This window comes from Elgaria multicarinata, chromosome 3, assembly GCF_023053635.1.
Source record: "Elgaria multicarinata webbii isolate HBS135686 ecotype San Diego chromosome 3, rElgMul1.1.pri, whole genome shotgun sequence".
Lineage (NCBI taxonomy): Eukaryota > Metazoa > Chordata > Lepidosauria > Squamata > Anguidae > Elgaria > Elgaria multicarinata.
Genome location: NC_086173.1, coordinates 175,975,055 through 175,999,534, shown reverse-complemented (window position 1 = coordinate 175,999,534; position 24,480 = coordinate 175,975,055). Strand labels below are relative to the sequence as shown.

Below are 24,480 nucleotides of genomic sequence, written 5' to 3'. Positions count from 1 at the left end.
TCCGGCAGGTCTGCCCAGTTGAATTTTAAGATGCCTTTTAATAATGTGCTGCTTTTTAATAATGTATTAGTTTTATACGTTTTAATTAATTATATGTATTTTAGGGTGTTTTGCATTTGTGTTGTACCCTGGGTAATAAACAGATTTTTATTATTATTATTATTATTATTATTATTATTATTATTATTATTAATAATAATAATAATAATAATAATAATTAATAAATAAATAAATAAATAAAGCAGGGGGGGTTGGACTCAATGGCCTTAGAGGCCCCTTCCAACTCTACGACCCTGTGATGCTTGGATGTGGCTGGCTGAGTTCATGCCATCGGCCACTGAGTCAGAAGCCTTTTGCGTCGTGAGGTACAGCAATGTACGACACACGTGAGTATCCCTCTTCCTCAATTATCACCGAAACCTCCCTTGCAATATCACTCTTGGGGCATGGGGGAAGGAGAGGAAACTAAATTTGAGGGAGGGGCCACAGGAGCTCGGAGAGCCATAAATCCCTGGACAACATGTGCGGAAGGGAGCCGCAGGGCGCCGGGATGGGTGTCCTGTTCCCGAGGGCCGGGCCTCCACCGCCGCTGCCTCGTCTTCGAGATAAACGCCACTCCTGGGCCTCCGAAGCCCAGCAGACAAGTACGCGGTGCTCCGGCCTGGAAACCTCCCCTGCGACGTTTGGCCCGGGGGGGGCGTTTCCACTTTGCCCAGGTTCAAAGGTCATTTGTGTTCGTGGTTTGCACACCAGCCCGCATAGGACACGATGGCCCCAATGCTGCTCCAAGCCTGTGTGAAGGTGAAATGTGGCCCGTTCTCTCGCTCCGTGGGTTCAAAGGGAAGAAGCACGCCTTCGGAGGGGGCTGGACGGGTCCCGTCCTGCTCCTTCATTCCACGGGGACGGCTGTGGCTTCCCGGTGGGTGCGCAGCCACACAGGCCCACCTGGAGCTCGAGCGAACACGGAAAACCCTCAACGCTACAGGTTAACCCAAAAGGTTTTTGGTTTACTGAATTTCGTTACGCTTTGACAAGGCTTATGCCTAAAATTCTCTGATCGCTGAAAACGAGGAATTAATTGGAAAAAGAAAGGAAGCAATATAATTAGTACGAAATCACACACACACACACCATTTCGAAGGAGGAGACTTCACATAAAACATACATTTTAAGTATACACATTTATTCCAACAAAGAAATATTGTGATGCCTGTATTTTAATACGAACTGGTGATTGGTATGTCAGGAAATTTAGCTCTACTCTAAAAATGGCCGGAATCCTGAAAGAATTCTTATCGCAAAATCCCATCGGCATAAATCTCAGAGAGGCTTATAAACTTGCACATCAAGGAGAGCTTTTGTTTACTCACGTATCTTCCAGGGCCTGTAAATTTAGCAGCGGGGATGGAGCCCTCCCATTCTTACTGGAACCAAGGTCTGCGCTGGCTGCTGCTTTGCTCACTTCTCCTGCAGCCCCACTGATTTCTTCACGTGCACAGAAAACACCAGCAGGAGACGCGGAGCTCCAGAACGGGCAGCACTTCAGCGAACCGCATCTCGCAGGGAGGCCCGCAGCCCTCCGCCACTCAAGCGGGGCAGCCGAGGGCAGCCTCCTCCTGCGGAGGCGTCGGACTGCAGCTCCCATCACCCCCAGCCGGAACAGCCTTTGGCTGAAGGTGATGGGAGCGGCCATCCAGCACATGAGTCGTGGAAGGCAGCCCTACAGCTCCAGCAAAGAGGCCCCATCCCATGCAGTCCAAGAGAACAGCGGAGCTCCTCCACGGAGCCAGGGCTGCTGCCGGCACCCTCCCAGGGGACCTGAGGCTGAGGCGCAGGCAGAAGATCCACAGGCAAGGTTGCACCACTGAATTTCTGCCTGTCACAGACGCGGGCTAAGAAGCTCTGCAGGCCCTGCCCGCGACAGTCTCCGAACGCCAACGAAGACGCCTTCGCCGCAGCAGGATCGGCAACGACCCACCCCTTCACGCCGAAACCCCCCTTCCCCACGGCCAAGCACCACGTCAACCCACTGAGCCTTTTCCTCGAAACTGGCTATAAAGGCTGTGAGGATGGGATCCATCCTCCTGTTGGCGGCCGGGCGGGGCAACTCGTGCTGCAAGACCCGTGCCGGCGCCCGGCCGATGGGCGCGCAACACAGGCCCCGGCAGCCGCCCATGTTGTGAATACGTGGCCATGAAGGGGGCGCGGCGGCAGCGGCGACACCGTTTGCATACGGGGGGGGGGGCAAAAAGGAGCGAATTCAGAAAACTCAAAACGAAGGACGTTTTGCCTCCGAAAATGGCATTTGGGCCGCTTGGTGCCTCACCTGCAACCGACCCTCCTACAGTGGGCGGGGGGAGGGGTGGCCGGGAAGGCTCTGAGCTACCAGGGGGCTGGGATTGGGGGGTACTTAGCCCCACACACACACTTTGCCTTTGGTCCCGAGAGCTCCTCCGAAACAGAACCTGGCCGTTGGGCTGAAAGGAGCTCGACGGCCCCCTACCCCCACCCCGCCCTGCCCGGAAGCGGCCTGAGAGCGATCCTGGCTCCACCTGCCCCACTCCTCTGGGCCTCGGCCTCCCTGGAGCTGTTGCTGCGGATTGGGCCCAGGCCCTTCTGCGTGCACGGCGGGGGGCTCTTCACCCCTGAGCCACAGCCCCCTCTCGCTCCAGCCTGACAAAGGGGGAAGAACTCTGCCCCACACCTGGCGCCAGGAAAAGAGCACGTCCGACAGCCATCTCCGGGGAAAACATTCAGACGGACACGGCTCCCTTTCCCTGCCCTTAAAACTGACCCACTTCATCTCTTGAGAGGACTTGGGCCTCATCCTCCGCTGAGAACGCGCTCCAGGTGCCCCTTAGGGCAGCACAAGATGGTGGTGGGCTGGGCTGGGGCCCCCAAAGGGGTTCCCCACTTTTGTGCCACCAGTGGGAGCGGGACGTGGGCGCCGCCACCTGCACAGTCGTGCTCCAACAGCAGAGGCCGGCGGGGAGGCTGGCCGGCGGCACCTCCATCCATCAGAGGAGTTTTGCCTCCGGCCGGCCGTTACACCTCAGCCGAGCAGCCGAAACGGGGTGGGATTGGGGGCGTGGAACCAGGCAGAAGACCCCTTAGCCAGGGAGCCTCATCACAGCCGCACCTCGCTGGCTTTTCAATGTTCTGCGAAGGCAGGATTGGACAATTCGTGGCCTTCCAGATGTTTGGGGCCTACAACTCCCATCACCCCTGGCCAGAGCAGGCAATAGCGAGGGACCATGGGAGTTGCCGGCCAGTATCCTTGGTGACTGTTCAGGCTGACCGAGCTCCTTTGCTCCGCTCCTGCGAGTTACGCTGAAGCAGACGTTTGCTTCTAGGCCTTTGCTTCATGTTCTTACGCTTATTCTTATTCTAATACGATGTTTTTAATACCTGGCGGCCGGCCACTTTGGGGACCCTGTGTCAAAACAGCAGGCTAAACTTTTTTTAAAATAAAATAAAATAAACAAATACATACAAATAAATAAACAAACGAGCTAAAATAAAACAAAGCAGGAGCCGGTAAAAACACGTCACAAAAACAGGTGGAGCAGAGATCCTAAAAAGGCAGGTCAAGTGCCGTTAAAACCTCAAGACAGCAGGACAGACTTTCCCAGGCATCGAAATGATGACAACAAAGCACCCAGGTGTGCAGGGCCGCGGGGCAGGGCGGGGAGTGGCCCACAATTTGGGGGGCACCACGGAGAGCCCCCCTCTTCGGCTGCCCCTGCAGGGGCATTCGGAGGCTGGGAGGCTCGGAGGAGGGGCTTGGAAGAGGATTCCCGTGGCAAGGCAGGCGGAGGGCCAATTTTTCATGTTTTCATGAGTGGGAGGGGGGGCGGAAGGCCCACTGGGATGCAAACAAACTGAAGAGAAGTTGATCGGGGGTGAAATCAGCAGAAGGGGAAATGTTTAAGGGCTTACTTATTTATTGCATTTATACACCACCCCATAGCCGAAGCTCCCTGGGCGGTTTACAAAAGTTAGGGTATCTGTTGGGCCTCGAGTCTGTTAGGACTGGTTTTGGGGCCTGGCTCCCTCCTGGTGGCACGGGGAAAGCAGCGTCCTGGAGCGCGGGGCGATATGTTCCACCCCCGGTCATGGGATTCCCCCCCCCACATTTCGGGTGGCTATAGATGGGGAGAGCTTTGGGTGGGAGTGAAAGGGGGAGGCCTGGTGGGTGTGGCTTGGGGGGGTGGACAGGACTTGCAACACCCCCCTTTTTGGAAGCCCCCCCAGCCGTTCCCAGTTGCAAGGGAGTAAGGAGCGAAAGCCAGAGAGAAAGAGAGAGAGAGAGAGAGAGACGGAGAGACAAGGAAACGGCCCGCAAGGCGGGGGGTGGGGGGGCTCCGTGGCCGGCTGCAAAACCTCTTCTGGAGGAGGAGACCCAGCAGCTGCTGGCGCTTCTGCTCTGGTGTAGCTGAAGTGGCCGTGGGGATTGGAGGCGGGGAAAGGGGGGAACCTACAACCCCCCATCAAAGACCCCTTCATAGAATCTTAGATGCTTCTTTCCCAGAGGAGCTGTAGGGAAACAGAAGCAGCCCCGGTAGCCCACACTGGCTAAAAACAGGGGCTGGCGTGTCCAGGGTGGCCAGTGGAGGAGGAGGAGATGCCGGGCTGCTGCATCAGGCCCAGGCGCAAGGGCGGAGGGCTGTTGTCCCCGTACGATACCCCTCACAGTCCCCCTCCTGGCGGAGGGGGGGGATGCGGGACGCGCCTCCCTGCACCCTGGGCCCTTTCCCCACACGCAAAGAGCACACACACACACACCCCGATGCGGCCCGTCCCTTGCGCCAGACCCACCAGGGACGGACGTGTTCTGTGGGGTGGACAGAGGGCTCCAGCTCGCGACTGGTGGGCTAGTGGCGATCCCAGGCAGAAGCCCTCTGGGAGGAGGCGGGGGAAGGCGGGAGGGGGCCCTACCTTGTTGGGCTTGACCGCTCGTTGCAAGTTCTCGATCCATTTGTCCCTCTCGGCAGCTGAACGGCAGGCGAAGCACTTGGTGCCGGACGCCGTGGTGACCTGCGGGCGGCAGGAGGGTGAGCGGCACTCCGCAGCTGCGCCCCCGGAAGGGCCGGTCCTGCCCCCCCCCCCGCCTGCGCCCGCCCACCCCGGAGCCCGCGCACCTCGAAGCAGAACTCCTGGCCCAAGATGCTGCTGTGGACCGGCTTGATGAGGGAGTCCTCGTCCAGGTTGAGCTCCAGGGCCTCGGCGGCGCTGCTGGGGCTGAGCAGGGACTCGTGTGAGTGGGACTCCTTGAAGCTCTGCATGAGCCGGGCCCTGCGGGGGGCAGAAGGGAGAGGTGAGGCGGGGGAAGGGGGCCAGGGAGCCGGACCGGGCGGGGGGGTGTGTGGGGCGGAGGGGGGCACGTCTGGTGCTAGCCACGTCACGACACAAAGGGGGCGAGCAGGCGGGGGACAGGGCGGGGGTGCCAGAGAACTGGGGCGGGCAGGAGGCGGCTGCTCCTAGGGGCGAGGGGGGAGGGGGTCGGGGGTCGGGTTGTGCGGGGCGGCGGCGGCGGGGGGGTGCCGGTGCCTTCGGCAAAGCCCACAATGCAGGCGGGGGTACCTGGCGTCTGCCCCCCAGAGGGGCATTTCTTTTGCGGCCGCCAGGGGGGTCCCGGCCTGGAGAAGGGGATCGAGACGGAGGAGAGAGAGAGAGAGAGAGAGACGGAGAGAGCGTCAGTCTGAGACCGGCCCAACCCGGCCAGAGGGGCACGGTGGGTGGGCGGGTGGGTGGACAGGTGGGTGGGACAGCCACCGGCCCTGTCCAGAGCTCCTCCTGTCCTCCGCGCAAGCATCCGGGCAGCGGAGAGCGGTGCGGAAGGGATGCATCCTGCAGCATCCTCCGCTGGCACGGGCGGCAGGCCTGGAGCTGTTCGCTCCTGCCCCGGCCCCGGGCTGCGTCGTCTGACGCCAGGGCCGGCCCGCCCCTCCGGCTGCCCAGCGTCCCCTGGAGGACCCTGCCGGGCCGGGGTTGCCACCGCGCCACGTCGGTCGGGGGGGGGGGGGCGAGAGCGGGAAGCTGCTCCCCAGTCCCCTCCCCTCCCCGGTGGCATTTCTGCTCAACGCTGCCGCCCCCAGGAGGATATTTTTAGCCCAGCGGCGTAAGTGGAGGAGAAAGAGAGAGCGCCCGTGCGTGTCGGGGCTGCCGTCAGCCTGGGTGGGGGGAGAAGGAAAGAGGGAGGCAGAGGCTAAAAATACCCAGGGTACCCAGGGATGAGGCGGGGGGGGGAAGAAGCCAGGCACAGGGGGGGGCAGCGGGAGTGGCCGGCGGCCTAACGGCAAGCAGGTGGGGCAAGGGGCCGGGGAAGCCCCAGCACCTTTACTCCGGAGGGGAAAGAGGGGAGGGAGGGAGGGAGGGAGGGGCCCAGGGAGCCCTGGGTCACGGCTGGGGGCAAGCAGGCAGTAGGGCAGGAGGAGGGCCAGGCCAGCGCAGGGGGGGCACCCTCGTCTCTGCCCCGCAGCAGCCCCTGCCTTCTCCAGCCGCCCCTCCCTGCAGGCAGCCCCCTCCCCCTCTGCATCTCTCACCTGTCGTGGTCGGCGCTCCGGAACCGGGGCAGCATCTGACGGAAGCTGCTGGTGCGGTCCAACTTGGGCTGGCTCTTGGTGCGCTTGATGGAGCTCTTCAAGCGGCGGCTGAGGAATCCCTGTTGCTGGGGGGAAGGAGGGAGCGCAGAGGGAGGGAGGCAGGGGGTGAAAGGGAGGTGGAGGAGGAGGAGGAGGAAGGAGGAAGGCTCCTTGGGCCAGATCCCAAGAGCTGCCCTTGCCCCCTCCCCCAGACTCACTCAGCCCCACTGGCAGCTGCCCCATAGTCCGAGGGCAGGACAAACTCCCTCCCGGGGAAACGCTCAGCCTGCTCCCACCCCTCGCTGCAGCCTCTTCTCACGCCTTCTCCGGGGTGGCCGATATTCCCAGGGCTGCAGGGGGAGCATCCGGTGCTCCGCTCCCCCCTCCCTGCCCCTGCTCCTGCCAGCAGCCGCAAGCCAGCTGCTGATGATGCAGGCAAAACGCACCAGGGGCCCAGGTGCTGCGACCCCCGCGTCTTCCCCAGGAGGGGCCACCGAGAACTCTGCAATTTACCCCGTCCCATAGAATCACAGAATAGCAGAGTTGGAAGGGGCCCACAAGGCCATCGAGTCCAACCCCCTGCTCAAGGCAGGGATCCACTCCACATTTGTGTCCAGTTGTCCAGTTAGGTGAGATAAATCTAATTTTTTGCCCTACCCTTCAGGTGACCTGGGCCAGCTTGAGTGTGTGTGTGTGTGAGAGAGAGAGAGAGAGAGAAAGCGTGGATGCACAGACACGTGCCCCCCCCCACCTCCTTGGGGCCAAAACAGTGGGGCACTGCCCCTTCAGAGCGCTTCCGCTGCCTGGAGCACTTCTGCCCTCTCCCCAGGGGACGATTCTGCTCCTGCCTCCCCTCCACCCCAGGCGTAAGACGGACGCAGAGGCCGCCCCTGCCGCGAAGCACACGGAGCCATGGCTGGTCTCAGGGGGAGGATCGGACAAGGCGGCAGCAACAGCCGGAGCAGCTTGTTCGCAAACTAAAAGCGCCCCTTTGGGGGCTCCATCGCAGCGCCGCGCCGCGCCCAAAGCAGTCGGGGCCACCCAGTGACGGTGGCGAACAGCAACTTGGGCTTCTTTTCCCCCCAGTGGGTCTGGGGGCCAAAAATGGGCCTGGACCTCCGGAGCTTGGCGCCCCGTCCTACCCATTGGGCGGACTAGGGGCGCAGCCGGCTCAGTTTCGGTGTCCTTCTGGGGCAGCCGCTCAGGATCCGCCAGAGGGACGCGGTGAGGTGGGGGAGAAGGGGCCTTCTCCACCCGCCACCCCAGCAGGACGTCCTGCTTCCCTTTCCTACCCCCACCCCCAAATTCCACGCCACCCCCCCTTCAAAGGGCGTCTTCCGGGCAGAAGGAGGGGGTGTCACAGAGGGCAACCCGGATGCATGTGGCTCCCAGTGCCTCCCAGCCCCACAAGAGTGCCTGCATGGGAGGAAGAGTCTGTGGGGGGAGAGGAGCAGGCGGGCCGTGCTTTTGCTCACCGAGGGCCGGAAGGGCGGGGCCGGTGGGGCGTCCATGTTGATGCTGTACTGTTTCCCTCCGGGAACGCTCTTCCGCCGGGAGCGGCTGGCGTGGTGATCTAGAAAAGGAGAGGCAGCAGATGCCAGGGGGCCCACCTGGCAGGCAGGGCGTCGGCCGGGTGCTGCTAGGCACTGCTGTGGCCGCCGCGCAGTCGATCATGGGCCGTGGCAGGTGGACAGGGAGCGGGCCACGCGGAAGGGACCACGAAGTAGGGGGAAGATGGGCCTGCTGTGGGGCAGCTCGGAAACACCCACCCACTGTGATTTCCAGGGCCACGGCTGGCCGGGTGGGGGCCCTGCTAGAGACGTTCAAGGGGGCCGAGGCAATGTTCACAGCTGCCCCACATTTCCCCACCACGGGGGAAAAAGACAGGGCGGCTCTCCGAGGAGCCCCCGCCCCTTCATCCGGGAGATACACACATACACACACACCCCGAGGACGCTGGAGAGCTGGGGCTGCCCACTCCCCCTGACCCACGAGGGGGGGGCGCCCCCTGACCCTTGCAGTGCTACGAACCCCAACTCTAGGAAAATGGCCAAAAAGGATAGAAGGAGGGAGGGAGCCCCAGTGCCTCCAGCCCCAGCGGCAGAATGCGGCCTAGAGGGTGTGGGGAAGAAACAGGCGGGGGGGGGGAGTCCAGTCCCTGGGAAATGAGGAGGCTCCAGCAAGCCAGAGAACGGCAAGGGGGGGTCCTCCGGGGAGGCAGGAGTCTCTCCCACCAAAGGCTCTGCTCCTGGCCAGAGGGGTCAACTGGGCCCCCTCCCCCAGGATGAAAAGGTAGAGCCCCCAAGCAGGAGCCGGCCAGCCACACACACACACACAAACACACACAGACCCCGGCAGCTGCAGCATCCTCCAGGCTGAGCATCGAAGGGAGCGCCAGGCGCACGCTCACAGGCTGAGCACGGAGGCACTGCGCTGGGCTTGTGAATGAGAAAGTGCGGGGGGGGGGGAGAGCGTGTCTCCCAGGCTCCTCGGAAGGGACAGGGGAGGGAGGGGCGCGCAAGCCTCAAATAGCACCATGCATTGGCGTCAGAGACGGAAATAGCAGCAGGGGAGGCCGGCCTGGCTCCCGCCCCCCCCCTCTCCAGAGGCTGTGAGCCCCGGCCTGCCCTGGGGAGCCCGGTCCCTCGAGACACACACATGCACACGCACAGAGGAGGAGGAGGTGCTGGGAGCAGAGGCTGCCTCCCTCTGGCCCTCCATCCCAGGCCAGGCGCCCATTTTTCTGGCAGAGAAGCCAGGAGAGCGCTGCACCTATTGGATGTCTGTCTGTCTGCTGCGCAGGAGTCAAAGCCTTCACAATCTGGGAAGTAGCGGTGGCTAACCAGACCAACCCCAGCCAGGCCTCTTCATGCCTCAGCAGGGGCTCCGCTGAGCATTGGGGGGGGGGCAGAGGGGGCAGAGAGCCCGGCCTCATTTCCCTTATAGCTCCTCCTGCCTGTAAGCCAGCCTTGGGGGGGTGGGCAGGGAGGCCAACCTCTCCCCCCTCCTCCCACCTGAATATCCAGTAAGATGAGAGGGCAATTCCCCCCCCCCTCAAAAACACCTCTGGGAAATCCATCGGAGGTCGCAGGGGAAGAGCCCCAAAGCCTGACTCCATTTGCAGAGCTGGGGGTGGGGGGTGGAAGACTCAGAGCCCCGGAGAGAAAGTTGGGGGCAGAGTCCCCCCTCAGCCAGGGCTCCTCCATCCCACCCTCCCACCCATGGCGCTGGCGCAGGGATCGGGGGCCGCGAGAGCAGGGGGCTCAGAGCAGGCCCAAGCCCAAGCCTTTCAAGAAGCTTTGTGTGGGGAGACCCTGGGGTGGGGTGGGGGAGGGAGACCTTTGCCCTTTCGCTCTTCTTTCTCGCCTGTCACGCTTGAGCCCCGGTCTCCCAAAGAAGTTCTGGGGCCCAGCCGCCACTCACGCCGCGGCCTTTGGCGGACCTGGCGGTCGCAGGTCAACACAAAAGGCTGATGGGAGGGCACAGAATCCCCCCCCCACACACACACACGCAGCAGCCTAGCCGGAGGGCCGAGGGCAACGCTCCCCCTGCTTTGCACATTGCTGAGAAAGAGCATTTCTGGGGGGGGAGGGGGGAGGCGGTCCCCGCTCAGCATGCGCTGCCTCACGGCTTCCACCCCCACCCACCACATCTGCTGGGAAGCCAGGCTGACAGGGTGATGGGCATTTGATGGGCAGGCTGGTGCTCAGGGTGTTCGTGACCCGGAAAGGCGGGAGGGGGGAGGCTCCGCAGAAGCCCAATTAAGAGAGAGAGAGAGAGAGAGAGAGAGAGAGAGAGAGAGCAACGAAGCACGCCTTGACAAGGCAGAGCCCTCCCCAGAAGAGGAGCTGCTGCCACATACGAAAACGCAGCGGACGTGGGGCAGGGGCCCCTTGGATGTGGGGCCGGGGAATGGGAGGCACAGGCAGCCAGCATGAACATAAGAACGTAAGAGGAGCCCTGATGCTGGATCAGACCAAAGTGGGGCCATCTAGTCCAGCACTCTGTTCCCACAGGGGCCAACCAGCCATCGGTCAGAGACCAACAAGGCAGGACATGGTGCAACAGCAGCCTCCTGCCCATGTTCCCCAGCAACTGGGGTGCACACAGGCTTCCTGCCTCGAATACTGGGGGTAGCACACAACCACCAGGGCTAGGAGCCATGGATAGCTTTCGCCTCCAGGAATTTATCTACCCCCCCCCTTTTAAAGCCATCCAAATGGGTGGCCATCACTACATCTTGTGGTAATGAGTTCCATAGTTTAACTATGCGCTGTGTGAACAAGTCCTTCCTTTTATTTGTCCTGGATCTCCCACCCATCAGCTTCATGGGATATGACCCCGTTGGGTTCTAGTATTTTGAGAGAGGGAGAAAAATGTCCCCCTGTCCACATTCTCCACACCAGGCATCATTTTGTCCACCTCTGTCATGTCTCCCCTGAGCCTCCTTTTTTCCAAGCTAAACAATCCCAGCTGTTGTCACCGTCCCTCATAGGGGAGACGCTGCAGCCCCTTCATCGTTTTAGTTGCTCCTTTCTGCACTTTTCCCCGCTCTATAATATCCTTTTTTAGGTGTGGTGAGCAGAACTGTACACAGTGTTCTAAGTGTGGTCACACCATGGATGTGTATAAGGGCAGTTCTGACAGTGGCAGGTTTATTCTCAGTTCCTTTTCTTACAACGCCTGTAATGCCTTATAATGACTGAGGGGCTGGAGCAGCCCCCCAAGGGGGAAGGTTGCGACCTCAGGCAGAGCTTAGTGAGTGGGGGGGGGACATGGGGGGGTGAGGATGCCCAGCATGGAGGAAGTGGGGCAGGAGACCTTCCCCCTCCTCAGCATCCCAAATGGACCACCTGCGTCTTCACACAGGCACGGGGCATAAACTCTGGCATTCGCTACCGCAAGGCGTAGTTACAGCCACCTGTTGGGATGGCATTATTATTAATAATAATAATAATAATAATTAATAACAACAATAATAATAATATCCTGCCTTTTGACCGATACTGGGCCTTTAAAGGGGGGCCGGGTCCTCTCCTGGCGGAGAAGGCTATGCAGGGCTACTGGTCCTGAGGGCTCTGTGCCACCTCCAGTAGCAGAGGCCGGGCATGTTCAGGGTCCCATTGCACTCGTGTCCTGCCTGTGGCCTTCCCACTGGGGCACCTGGCTGGCCTCCGTGGGAGCAGAACGCCAGACTAGGGAGCCCCCCTGGGCCTGGGCCAGGTCAGGGATCCCCTGTCGTCCTTAAATCCAGGTCCGGACTCAGAAGCGCCACCACAGAGGCAGGAGGCCGCCGCTGGCAACGGCTTCTCCTTCTTTCCTGCTCTCCCGTCCTTTCAACGGCCACCCACAAATGCCACCCGACCCACCCCTGGCAGCCTCCCTCCCTCCCTCCCTCCCAGCCCCTCGCCATCTGGACCAGCCTTCCCCCACTGCCCCGGTGAGCACGGCTCCGCTCCATGGCACAAGACAACGGCACGCCCAGACTTGGGTGGATCAGGCAGCAGCCCTGAAGCAAGCCGAGACCCCGAAAAGAAACGCCTCCAGGGGCAGGGGCGAAGACCTCTTTCTGCCCCCCCCCCCCGCATGCAGCGCACCCCCAGGCTTACTTCTGCACGGGCCCTCTGGGCCAAAGGGCTCCCCACCCTCACCCCAAACAACCCCAGGATCCCTGCAGGCAGCCGGCAGCCCGGGCGCACAGGTGTGTGCCAGGGAGCAGAAGTCCCATGAGCGCCACGTGTTCCTCTGGGCCCGCTGAAGCTTGGCAGGAAAGACCCCCGCGTGTCCCTGGGAGAGGGAGAAGGGCCCTTCTGCACGCGCCAAGAGCACCCGTTCCCCTCCCTCCCCCCCCGAACCTTGAGCCGAATGCAGCTGGCAAGCTCTGCCAGGGGGCGCCCCTCCCCAGCACTCAGGCACAGCCAAGATTGAGCCCCCCCCCAATGCCGATGTGCCACCATCTGTCTCCTTTGCCACCCCCAGCAACACAGCCACGCAGCTCTGCCACAGCAGCCAGCAGCCCGCGCCTCCACGCCAGGGGGCACAGAGCAGCACCCGCTGGCCCTCCCTGCGCCCCGGCATCAGTCCTCCACCCGTGGCCTCACCAGGGGATGGGGCCTTGAGAAAGGAGGGAGGGCAGAATGCTCCCAGCATGGGCGGTGGCCATGAGGACGGGATCCGTGGCTGAGCCCTGGGTCCTTGGGAAGAGGCCGCCGTTGCCCACTGCCAGGCAGGAAGACTTCAGAGGCCCTGAAGAAGCAGTGGCCGGGGGGGGGGGGGGCAGCAGCACAGGCCCCGGGACGACCTCCCCTCCCCTCTCGTGGTGAAGGCAAGGAGGGGGCCCAGCAACATTCAGAGCTGGGAAGCAGGGGTGGGGGTGGGGTAGAGGAGCTTGGCTCAGCTTCTCTAGCTGGGGCAGGGCTGCGGGAGGGAGAGGGGGCTGCCCAGTGACGGACCTCTCCTTTGTACGGAGGAGGTCCCGCCTCGACCCCTGGCAACATCTCTCCAGGGAGGGCTGAGGAAAAGCCCTTCCCGAAACCCTGAAAGGAGAGTTGGGCTGGATGGACCGCCGGGGGGGGGGGGGGGGGGGGGGGAGGGCGCGAGGGGGGCGAGGATGGGCCTGACTCAAGGTGTGAAGCAGCTCCCTGAGCTTGCAGGGAACCTCTCCTGGGGTGGGGGTGGGCCCTGCTCCTCCCTGGCCTCTCCCTGAACTGGGGCCGTGCCTGGCACAGGGCAGAGGCCTTGCCCTGGCTACACCGCAGAACTGTGGACCAATCAGGATGTTTCAACCACCAGGAAGGGGGGCAAGCTAGGCTCCCGGTGGGGGCAGCCAGCCCTGCTCCACAGCCTGCCCCAGCACCCCCACCCCACCCCCCATCCACCCATGTAACCATCCGGGCTGCCAAAGGGAGTGGAGCCTCCCAAAAGCGAGGGGGAGGGAGGGGGGTCCCGCTGGCTGGCGATGAGGCAAAGGTTTGGGGGGGCTTCTGCAGGTGCGCCTCAGCAGGGCCCTGTCCAGCGGCACGCCTGCTCAGAGGCACTCTTGTCCCGGCCACTTCCTTCTGCACCCCCGCCCCTGGGCAGCGGAAGCCCGCTCGGCTCACTGGCTCCCCACGCCTGCAAAAGCCAGCTCCACCTCCGCAGCCTCAGGGACCCCCGGCCACGAGGGGGGCAGCAGCGCAAGGGGCCCTTGCAGCCTGCCTAGGACCCCCCTCCCTCCCGGGACATCCCCTCCTGGGCGAGGCCCGTGTGAAGGAGGTGGGGGGTCTCTCTTCTCCCCCCCCCCCCCATTCCTGACTCCTGACCCTGGCTGCCCCCAACACTGAGAAGCCGCCGCCACGCCAAGACGCGCGCCCCCGGGATGCGCGGACAGAACCCTCCCCGGGATGGGAAACTGTGCATGCGCGCGGGCGCGCACCGTGCGAGCCTCCCTCCGCGGCCAAGGAGCGGCACGCGGCCACGGCGGCGCACAAGCTGCTCTTACGCACGACGGGCAGGCAGCGCGAGCGCGAGCGAGCGAGGGCGGCCTTACGGCGGGGGGGGGGGGGAGAGCGGCCTCCGCGTGCCCCCCCCAACCAGGCGCACCGAACCGGGGCCGCAACCTGACATGCCCTCGACGGGCGCGCGCACAGGCACACGGAGGAGGAGGGCACGGGATGCCCCGGCCCCGCCGGCCCCGCGGCGCCCCAGCCCGCCCCCGCACCCCCCCCGGCGCCCCCTCACCTGCGCGGGGGGAGGCTGCCCCCGCTGGCCGCGGCTACGGCTCCATGGCGGGGGGCCGGCGGGGGCGCGGGCCCGATCCTAGGGCTCCATGCAGCCCGCCAGCCGGGCGGCGGCCCCCGCTGGCCTCCGCCTGCCCGGGCAGCAGCAGCAGCAGCAGCGAACCCGCCGCCGCCGCCGCCGCCGCCGCCGCCGGAGCTGTCCCCGGCGCTGCTGGCTCCGCCGCTCGCCCGCTCCTCGCCCGGTGCCCGCCTCGCCCGCTCGCTCGCACAGCCCCCCCCCGCAGCATGCCGAGCCGTTGCTAGGAGACGGGCTCGCCTGTCATCAGCCGCCCGCCCGCAGGAGCAGGAGCCTGGGCGAGCCAGGCAGCGGACGCCAGGCGGAGCCCAGCGCCCCCCCCCCCCGGCGGCGCCCCGCGCGCGCGCGCGCTCCCGCGGGCAGGCACGTGCCTTGGCCCCGATCCGGCGCCCCCCTGCCCCCTCTGAACAGGCTGCGCGCCGCCCGCGTCGGGGGTGGGGGGGGGGCTGGGGAGAGGTGGAGCGGCCAGCCACGTGCGCTGCGGGCAGCCCGGTCCATGGGCAACCCGGCCCGGGGAAGGGGAGAGCGCTCGTGCGGGGCCGAGGAGGGCCCCCGGGAAAGCCGGAGCTCCGTCGGGCAGATTCAGCCTGCTCTCTTCCACCAGGAGGGCCAGAAACCGGCCATGCCCACACCCTACATGCCCGCCTCGTCTGCCTCTTCCTTGAAACGCGGGGCCCAGACGTGGCCGCCCCCTGGGCAGCGCCCACTCCTCCACCACCCCGGGGCACGTCCGTTTCTCTCGCCGCCACCGAGACGGTCGACAGGGCTGAAGCCTCTTGCGAGAACCCATAAAGAGCAGCGCACGTCGGTCGACCAGGACTACAACTCCCAGCATGCCCCTGCCATCCGCGCTGCAGCCCCCCCCCCTCCGCAGCCTCAGAGCCACCACGGAGGAGGCCCTGCAACAACTGCATCCCACCAATTTCATGGCTGAGGGGGCCAGGAGACAGGCATGTTGACCTATGGGGAGAAGTATTCCCCCTAATCCTGGGACCCCCCCACACCCATTCCTCGCCCCCCACCCATGCCTGGCTCCATCCCCAGCAGCACCAGGCACTCATTGCCTTTCCAGTGGCAGGAAGATATTGTGTGTGTGGGGGGGGAACCTACTCTACCGCACACACACTCCAAGCAGGATCACCTCAGCCAGGGCATCTTGAGGAAGGGGGAGCAGGAGGGTGGAGGACTGTGGGGGGCCCAGTTCCTTAGGAACCCAGCAGGGGGCGCTACAGGCCCACGACAGAGGAGTGGGGAGGGGGCCAGGGAGGGGTGGGGGTGCTCAAAGTCCCTGGATTCCTCCGCCCGTCTCTTTGCCTCTGCCTTCATCTCTTCTTGGGGTTTCCATGGAAACCTTTTAAGCCAACTTCTCAGGGAGACAAAGATCTTTTTTTAAACCCCAAGCAGAAAAAAAAAGGGAAGAGGGGGAAGGGGCGAGCGAGCAGGGCAGGGGGGCTAGCTGGCCCTCACAGGCATTCCGTCAAAGGGGGCTCCCCTGGCCCAGGGCAGCCCCCACCCGGGCACCACAGAGAGAGAGAGAGAGAGAGAGAGAGAGAGAGAGAGGCAGAGCGGAACAAGGCCAGGAGTCCTGGGTTCCCTGCAAGGGACTTGGGGTCAGAGCCAAGGGGCCCCCTCTGCTGTGAAGGGGGGCGCTGACACACACATCCCCCCCCAAGCAGCAGCATTCCAGGAGGGCAGCAGCAGCAGCCCCTCTCCAGGGAGGGTTGGGGAGCCAGGAGTCCTGGTGGTCCCCCCCCCACAAAGGAACACGCACGCACACACGCACGCAACACACCACCCACGGAAGGCCCAGAACTGAGTAGTGCAGGCTGGGAGAGCTGCCAGAGAGAGAGAGAGAGGTTCCTATAGCAACAGTTGTCAAGCGCCCGTGAGCCCTTACCTTTCAATGGAACTGGCTTGTATTATGGGATAGGGCTGGGATACATGGTGGGGGGGGGGGTTGTCCTGTGAATGGCAGAGGCGCTGCACCAGCGTCACTGGAGCCCCCATGGAAGCGGGCAGGGGTCTCCTGCCTGAGGGGCTGGAGGGGGGTGCCCTTGTGCTGAGAATGCCCAGTACCCTTCAGCTTGACGCCCACGAGCCCAAAACGGAAGACGCAAGCTGCTGGTCCTCATGGCCACGGGCCAGGCCCAAACGCCACGGCCCGGAGCTGGTCACCCAGCCACCCACATGCCCAGGGCTCGTGGGGGGAGGGGAGGGGCAAGGCCACGTGGTCAAGGTGTCAGGACGCGCTGCCCCCCTGCTCCAGAAAATGCTGCCGCCCAGGGCAGATCCCACACCAGCCCAGAAACCGTCTGCAGCCCTGGGGGATCCGGGCCAGGCACCCCCAACTTCAAGGCCCATCCATGGGTATGTGAAGTTGGGCATGTTTCTGCCCTGACACGCGTGTCTCTTTACCCCGGTGCATGCATGGAGCTGCCCTGGCCCCATGGAGGATGTGTCTCTCCCCCCCCCCCCGCCCCTGTGCAGCAGAGCGTATTTTCCAGGGATCCCAACCACCGTTTTCAATGCCCCAAAGGCATTCCTGGGGTACAGGGATCCTGAGGGCAGCTCCATGAGGAGAAGAGCTGCGGCCCCCACGGTCTCCAGTTCAACCCCCACCGGCGGCATCCCCAGGAAGGGGGTGAGGAAAGTCCTGGGGTTGGCCGAGGGCAATGCGGAGCTCACGGGTCCTAGCAGCCCCGGGCATTTGTCTTTTCCAGGAAGGGGGGCAGCACCTTAGGAGCCAGAGGGGGGCGCTTAGCGAGGGCCGCTGCTGCTTCATGATCGGCGCCACGGGGCTGGGGCTGGGGCTGGGGCTGGGGTGGCGCCTCCGGGCAGCTCCAAGGGGCAGAAGGAAGCCTGCAAAAGGGCCACGGGCTTCGTGGCCCAGGCAGATGGAGCTGGCGGATGCGGGCGTGCCAAGCAGGACGCAACCCCCATGCAGGACGGCCGCAACGGGGGCCCAGATCGCCACCCTGCACCCGCTCAGGTTTCTACCCAGCAGGCGGGCATCATCCACGGGCATCATCCACGGTGCAGCGAGGGACGTTTCGGCCCCGCCGGCGGCCCCAGGTGTGAACTTCCGTGGTGAAGCCCACCGGTCGCATCCCTCTCCCTCCCCTCCGGCGAAATCCCAGGGCTTTGCAACGGCTTCCGGGTCGTTAGAACGGCTACGAAACGGTTTTGCCAGGCCTGGTCTTCTTTTTTAAAGAGAATACTCTTGAGCGTGTTTCGCATTGCAGACTCCCACAAATCCCTGCTCCGGAGAAGGTGGGACTTGCTCCCTCCGCCTCGTCCCCTGCTGCTCTCTGGGGTGGGGGGGTGGGGGCTGTTTGGCCCCCAGGCCCAGGGCTCCTCATGGCCCACCGCCAGCTGCCTCCCCCCTCCCCCCGCATGATTCAAGACAGGCCCCTGGCCCCCCAACCCTGGCCCCTGCCCCTCAGCAGACGCTTTGGTGGGCCCTACCGTGCTCAGGGTGGGGGCGCCCCTCCACGGGGACGCTGACCGTTCGGCGAAGAAGTTTGTTTCGGCCGGGATCCCTCTGGCGCTCTCGGAGTAGCAGGGGGTGAATCTTGGCAGTGGTAGAGACAAAGCACAGTGGGGGGGGGGCATTAGCACGGAGGAAAAGGCGCCTGCCCCAAGCTGCCCCCCCTCCACCATGCCCGTCACCCTCATATCCAGGTCACTTTCGGAGCCACCCCACCCCCAGCATGAGTGCATGTGAGAGAGGGGGATGATGGGGGTTGCAGTCCCATACATCTGGAGTGCCCCGGGACAGGCAAGGCTGAGCTAGCTTCCTAGTGCAACTGCAAAGCCTGGCAAAGAGGCCTCCTTGAGAGAAAGCGTCTTTGGGCACGTAGAAGGCAAAGGGAGACCCCTTTCCTAGCTAGAGGTCAGAGGTCGCTCCCCGGCTTCTGAAATGGGCAGGTTCAGGATGGGTGGGGATTTTGAGAGGGGTCTCAGCCATGTCGTTCTGTGGCAGCAAAGGCCAACGAAGACTCCTTTGGCACCTGGAAGTTGAACCTGATCCCCGAGGCCGGCCACTGATACGTCTGCAAGGGACACCTTGGCCTTCTGTTGGGAGGCCCTGTGGGGTCCCCTGGCAGATGGGTCCCCACTAGGAGCCAGGTGCTGCTCCCCTACCCCTCCCCAGCAGAGAGACATCCATCCCACAAGAGCAGGCGGTGGGCAGTTCAAAAGAGGGGCCAGGCTGCCCTGCTGGTGAACAGCCTCCCAGGGGAGGACCCAGGCCGGAGGGCAGAGATCCCACGCGTGCAGGTGGGGGTGGATGCAGGACCCATGCTGAGCAGGATTCGGTCTGCCAGGAAGCCAACAGACCTCTCTGGGGCTCCTTGGATTGGGCCCAGGGAGGGGGACAGACCCCCTCACGTCACCCTTCAGCAACCTGGGACTGCCCTACCGCCCTTGAGCTACCGCGACCTCCAAGCCCCACTGAACCCCAGGAAAACTTCCCCTCTGCAAGGGGCCTGGCGCTCAGAGTGGCTCCCTCCGGCTGTCCCGGTTACAACCTTTCGCAGGCTGTTCCGTGACTTTTATTGGGAACCAGGGGGGGGGAGATAGAGGTTAGGCCGAAAACTCCCTCTCTCCTTCCCCCCCCCCACTGTGTGACTTCCCATGGGGTCTTCCGCTGCCCCTTTCCTTGAGCCTGAGGGGCATAATAAAGGAATGGGGGGCCTCCCACTCTCAGCGCACTTTACTGGAGGCTCCCAGTCGAGGGAGGGGCTGAGCCCCAGGGGAGTGTGGTTGGCCGGGGTGGGGAGGGGAGGGGGTGTGGGTCTCAGGGCCAATGCTGGGTGTTGAAAGGAAAGGCCTGGGAGCCCAGGCATGGCCGCCAGTGGCTGATCCCTCGTTTCGGGGGGAGCGAGTTAGTTTTGGGGAGGGGGAGGGTCTGTCACGAGGTGAAGCCCCGCCTCCAATCCCAGCCCTCCTGTCGTCCTTGGAAGCCCCTTGCAGGGGGTTGGGTTGGGCCCCGCTGTGCTCACTGATGGTGGGGACAAGGCCGGGCTGCAGTGGCCAAGCGCGACCCACCCCTCGGAGCCACGGGAGGGCAGGTTCTCATGGGCAGCCAACGGGGACAGCGACGCTCGCCTGGGCCATCGCCTTGCACCGGGGGGGGGGGGCTGGCCCACCCCCACCACTCCAATGGCGTTTCTGGGCCACAGAGCAACTCCGGCCGGCCCGGGAGCCCTGCCCTGAACAGCTCCGTTCCCCCATTCCCCACCCCCTGGACCCCCCCCCCGCCCCCCTTTGGCTCCTCACCTCTTCCTCATCCAGCATCAGTAACTGGTTCCCAGAGATGATGCAGAACCGGGGATTCCAGGGTCGGTCATAGGGGGAGTGCATGTACTGGGCGCGGTGCAGGGGGGCTCCTCGCACATCTGCGGGAGGGAAGGGCAGAGTCAAGTAGGGCCCCCACCCAGGCAGGCAGAACCCCCCCCCACACACACACACACAGAGGCCGTCTTCCACCTCCCCGCCCTCAGCCCCATCTCTCTCCCCTGTGCACACACAACCCCACAGCAGTCCCCACCCCCTGTACGTATGTGCACACATACAGGCAGCCCAGAAAAACAGCCCTGCAGGCCCCTCAATCCGGTGCGACACCCACCCACCCACCCTGCGCGAGACAATTATCCACATGATCCCCGGAGGAACGCACTGTGCGCTGCCCAGCAGAGTCAGGTCTGCAACAACCCCTTGCGGAAGAACGGTGGGGGGTGGGGGGGCTGCCCATTAGCTTGCGCATGTGTGTGCATGTGTCCGAGTGGGCCACACAGGTGAGGGCCCAACCTGGTGCCTGACCGATGATGCGTTGGGCTACAGCTCCCCTAGTCTGGGATTATGGGAGTTTTCGTCTGATGGATCTGGAGGACGCCAAGTGGGGGCCTAGATCCAGCCAGGCCGCCTCCTCTTCAGGCCGTGTTGCTGGCTCCAGGCAAACCCACCCTCAGCAGAGGTGTGGGTGGGCGGCGTGCGTGTGGGGCGGCGCCTGGCAGCCAGACTTCGGCCTAGCAAGCGTGGCATCTCACTCGCCCAGCAGGGCGGCCCCCCCTCGCCTCGGAGGTGCCCGTGGGCAGTCGCCTTGGCCTTGGCGTGCGGGTGTCCCCGATGCCCAGGGCAGAGGGAGGGGGGGCTGGAGGGGGCCTACCAATCACCCCCTCCAGGAACATGTCCCAAACGAGGGAAGGGGAGGCTTTGGGAAGGAAACTCCCCCACCCCAAACTCCAAGGCCTGGCAGAGCTGAGCTGCAGGGAGGGGAGAGAGAGGAAGAAGCGGTGCCACCTTCCCACCCACCCCATCGCCACCTCTTTCCTCCTGCCTCTGAGCCTCCATTTGGAGCCTCCTGGGGAGCCTCAGCGGCAGCGTGGAGGTGGAGGGAAGGATGCGGCGTTGCATAAGGGGCCGCCTTGGCACGGCCGTGCTGCCCTCCAGTGGCGAGAACCAGCCGCCAAAGGTCGGGAGCCGGGCAGCGGCAGCAGGAGGGGGGCCCTTCAGCTGCAGGGGAACCGGAGGGTCCTCCAGCACCGGTGCAAGGGCAGCCTGTGCAGGGCTGAAGCCCGAAGGAAGGCGTCTCCTGCGCCCACCGCTGGAGCCTCAGTGCTGCGGCTTCTGGGAATCGCACGATGTTTTTACAGACCAAAAATATGTGGCTAAAAGGCCACCTTCAAGAAGCGGCAACCACCCACCTGAGTGGCCAGAATCCCAAAGGGGAGGGGGGTGCGTCCGAAAGCCACTCCAGCCCACGAGGGGCGAGGGGGGGGGAGTTCGAGCCAGGCCTTGCCCCTCTTACGGATCAGGGACTCGTTAAAGAACAGAATGCAGAGAGGAGGAATAAACAGCAAATTCTCCCCATGGAGGGAACTAAATGGTGGCGTCCCCCAGGGATCGGTATTGGGACCAACGCTTCTCAACTTGTTCAGAAATGTTCTGGAATTAGGAAGGAGCGGTGAAGTGGCCAAGTTTGCCGATGACACTGAAATTATTTAAGGTGCTTGAAATACAAAGGGATTGTGAAGAGCTCTAAAGGGAAATCTCCAAAGGCACTGAAGGGGGGGGGGCTCCACCACACACCTCTCAAGAATGGGGAGGGGGTGTCAGGACTCAAGCCAATGGGCATTTCAGGGTCCAGCTGTGATACCTTTAGTGTGGACGCCCAGGCCACCATGGGCAGGCAGGCAGGCAGGATCCAAGGCCTTCAGGGTGGTGGGGGAAGTGTCTGGAGGTCTTTCACTTCACCTCCAGACTCCAGTCCCAAAATGGCAGCCCACCTGCCCTCCCTCCACCTGGGTTTGGATTTCCTAGGATCTGGAGGAACATCATAGAATCACAGAATAGCAGAGCTGGAAGGGGCCTCCAAGGCCATCGAGTCCAACCCCCTGCTCAATGCAGGAATCCACCCTAAAGCATCCCTGACAGACGGCTGTCCAGCTGTCTCTTGAAGGCCTCTAGTGTGGGAGAGCCCACAGCCTCCCTAGGTCACTGGCTCCATTGTCGTACTTTAGACATTGTCGTACATTAGACATCGTACATCTTTAGACAAGTCCTGCCTGTACAAAAAAGACAACGTCCACTTGAACCAGAATGAAACCACATGGAGTCTGGGAAGCACCCAGTCTGCATTGACCCATCCCTAGAGGTTGCGGATAAAAATATTTCCTATTGCCCAAATGGAGACAAGGAGCAAATCAACCAGGAGTACATGGTGGAACACGACAGGCAGCCAAAGAGGCCTCAGTGCTACAGCAATCACGGAACACGCCAGAGACATGTGGGAAACAGGTGTACAGGTGTTGCTATGCTAATGCTCTGGGCCAAAATGGGGGAATTGGAGTGTTTGGTTTCAAAGGAGAACCTGGACATAGTGGGCATGACAGAAACCTGGTGGAATGGAGAGAATTATTATTATTATTATTTATTTATATAGCACCATCAATGTACATGGTGCTGTACAGATTACACAGTAAATAGCAAGACCCTGCCGCATAGGCTTACCAGTGGGACACGGTCATCCCTGGATACAAACTCTACAGGAAGGACAAGGGAGGGTGTCCTGGGGCAGTGTTGCTCTCGACGTCAAAGAGGGCATTGTGTCAAGCAGACTAGAGCACCTAAACGGGGAAAAGACTCTCCCACAGAAGCGCTGTGGGCGACAATGCCGGGCCCCATAACTGATGTAGTGCTAGGAACTTGCTATTGTCCCCCAGACCAAAATGCTCAGGGTGACCTTGAGATGGAGAATGAAATCAGGGAGGCCTCCAAACGAGGAAGGGTTGTAATAATGGGTGACTTCAATTACCCCCACATTGACTGGATAAAGGTATATTCCAGTCATGACAGCTGTGCCCTAGATCAGTTGGTCATGGAACCGACCAAAGGGAGGCAGCCTGGATTTAATCCTAAGTGTTGTTGAACTAATTGGAGACAGTGACCAGAGTACTATCACATATAATTTCTATTTAAGTGGAAGGGTGCCAAAGAAGCCTGACACAGTCACATTTGACTTCAGAAGAAGGAACTCCTCTGAAACAAGGGAGCAGATGAAAAAAGAGGGAGAGTAGGAATAAACGGTCAATTCTCCCAATGGAGGGAAGTAAATAATGGGATCCCACAGGGATCAGTATTGGGACCAATTCTTTTCAACTTGTTCATAAATGATGTCGAATTAGGAATGAGCAGTGAGGTGGCCAAGTTTGCTGATGACACCAAATTATTTAAGGTGGTTAAAACACAAAGGGATTGTGAAGAGCTCCAAAGGGATCTCTCCAAGCTGGGAGGGTGGGCCTCCAAATGGCAGATGCGGTTCAAGGTAAGCAAGTCTAAGGTGATGCACTTTGGGGCAAAACCCCCCAACTTCAAGTATAACCTAATGGGATCTGAGCTGGCAGTGACCGAACAAGAAAGAAATCTTTGGGATTGTGGTAGAAAAGCTCGATGAAAACGTCCACCCAGTGAGCGGCCGCTGTAAAGAAGGCAAACTCCATGTTAGGCATTGTAAGAAAAGGAATTGAGAATAAACCTGTCCGTATCATACTGCCTTTATACAAATCTATGGTGCGACCACACTTAGAATATGGTGTACAGTTCTGGTCACCCCCACCTAAAAAAGGATATCCTAGAACTGGAAAAAGTGCAGAAAAAGGCAACTCAAATGATTAAGGGGCTGCAGGATCTCCCCTATGAGGGAAGGTTACAACAGCTGGTATTGTTTAGCTTGGAAAAAAGGAGGCTAAGGGGAGACATGGTAGAGATGTACATAGAATCATAGTAGAGTTGGAAGGGGTCTAGAAGGCCATCGAGTCCAACCCCCTGCTCAATGCAGGAATCCACCCTAAAGCATCCCTGACAGAGGGTTGTCCAGCTGCCTCTTGAATGCCTCTAGTGTGGGAGAGCCCACAACCTCCCTAGGTAACTGATTCCACCATTGCACTGCTCTAACAGTTAGGAAGTTTTTCCTGATGTCCAGCCGGAATCTGGCTTCCTTTAACTTGAGCCCGTTATTCCGTGTCCTGCACTCTGGGAGGATCAAGAAGGGATCCTGGCCCTCCTCTGTGTGACAACCTTTTAAGTATTTGAAGAGTGCTCTCATGTCTCCCCTCAATCTTCTCTTGCATGGTGTGGAGAATGTGAACAGGGAGGCATTTTTCTCCCTCTCTCAAAGTACTAGAACCCGGGGTCATCCCATGAAGCTGATTTTTCCAAGACAAATAAAAGGAAGGAGTTCTTCACACAGCACATAATGAAATTATGGAACTCACTACCACAGGGTGTAATGATGGCCACCAATTTGGATGGCTTTAAAAGGCAGTTGGATAAATTCCTGGAGGAGGCAAAGGCTATCCATGGCTACTAGCCCTGATGGCTATGTGCTACCTCCAGTATCCAAAGCAGTAAGGCTGTGTGCATCTGTTGCTTGGGAACATGGGCAGGAGGGTGCTGTTGCACCTGTGTCCTTCTTGTGGGTCCCTGTTCGACAGCTGGTTGTCCACTGTGTAAAAAGAGCGCTGAACTAGATGGACCCGGCTGGACATCAGGAAAAACTTCCTGACTGTTAGAGCAGTGCGACGGTGGAATCAGCTACCTA

General features: G+C 61.9%; 1 protein-coding gene across 1 annotated transcript in view; it reads right to left on the bottom strand.

Moving 5' to 3' along the window:
• SYNGAP1 (synaptic Ras GTPase activating protein 1) overlaps positions 1 to 19,772 on the bottom strand; it is a 44,972-nt gene extending 25,200 nt beyond the window's left edge. The window contains 6 exon segments of the mRNA XM_063122717.1: positions 4,939 to 5,037; positions 5,142 to 5,295; positions 6,546 to 6,670; positions 8,060 to 8,157; positions 17,844 to 17,949; positions 19,659 to 19,772. Of these exon segments, the coding sequence (XP_062978787.1) occupies positions 4,939 to 5,037; positions 5,142 to 5,295; positions 6,546 to 6,670; positions 8,060 to 8,157; positions 17,844 to 17,949; positions 19,659 to 19,742 (666 nt within the window). The 5' untranslated portion in view covers positions 19,743 to 19,772.
• Between the last annotated feature and the right edge of the window lie 4,708 nt (positions 19,773 to 24,480).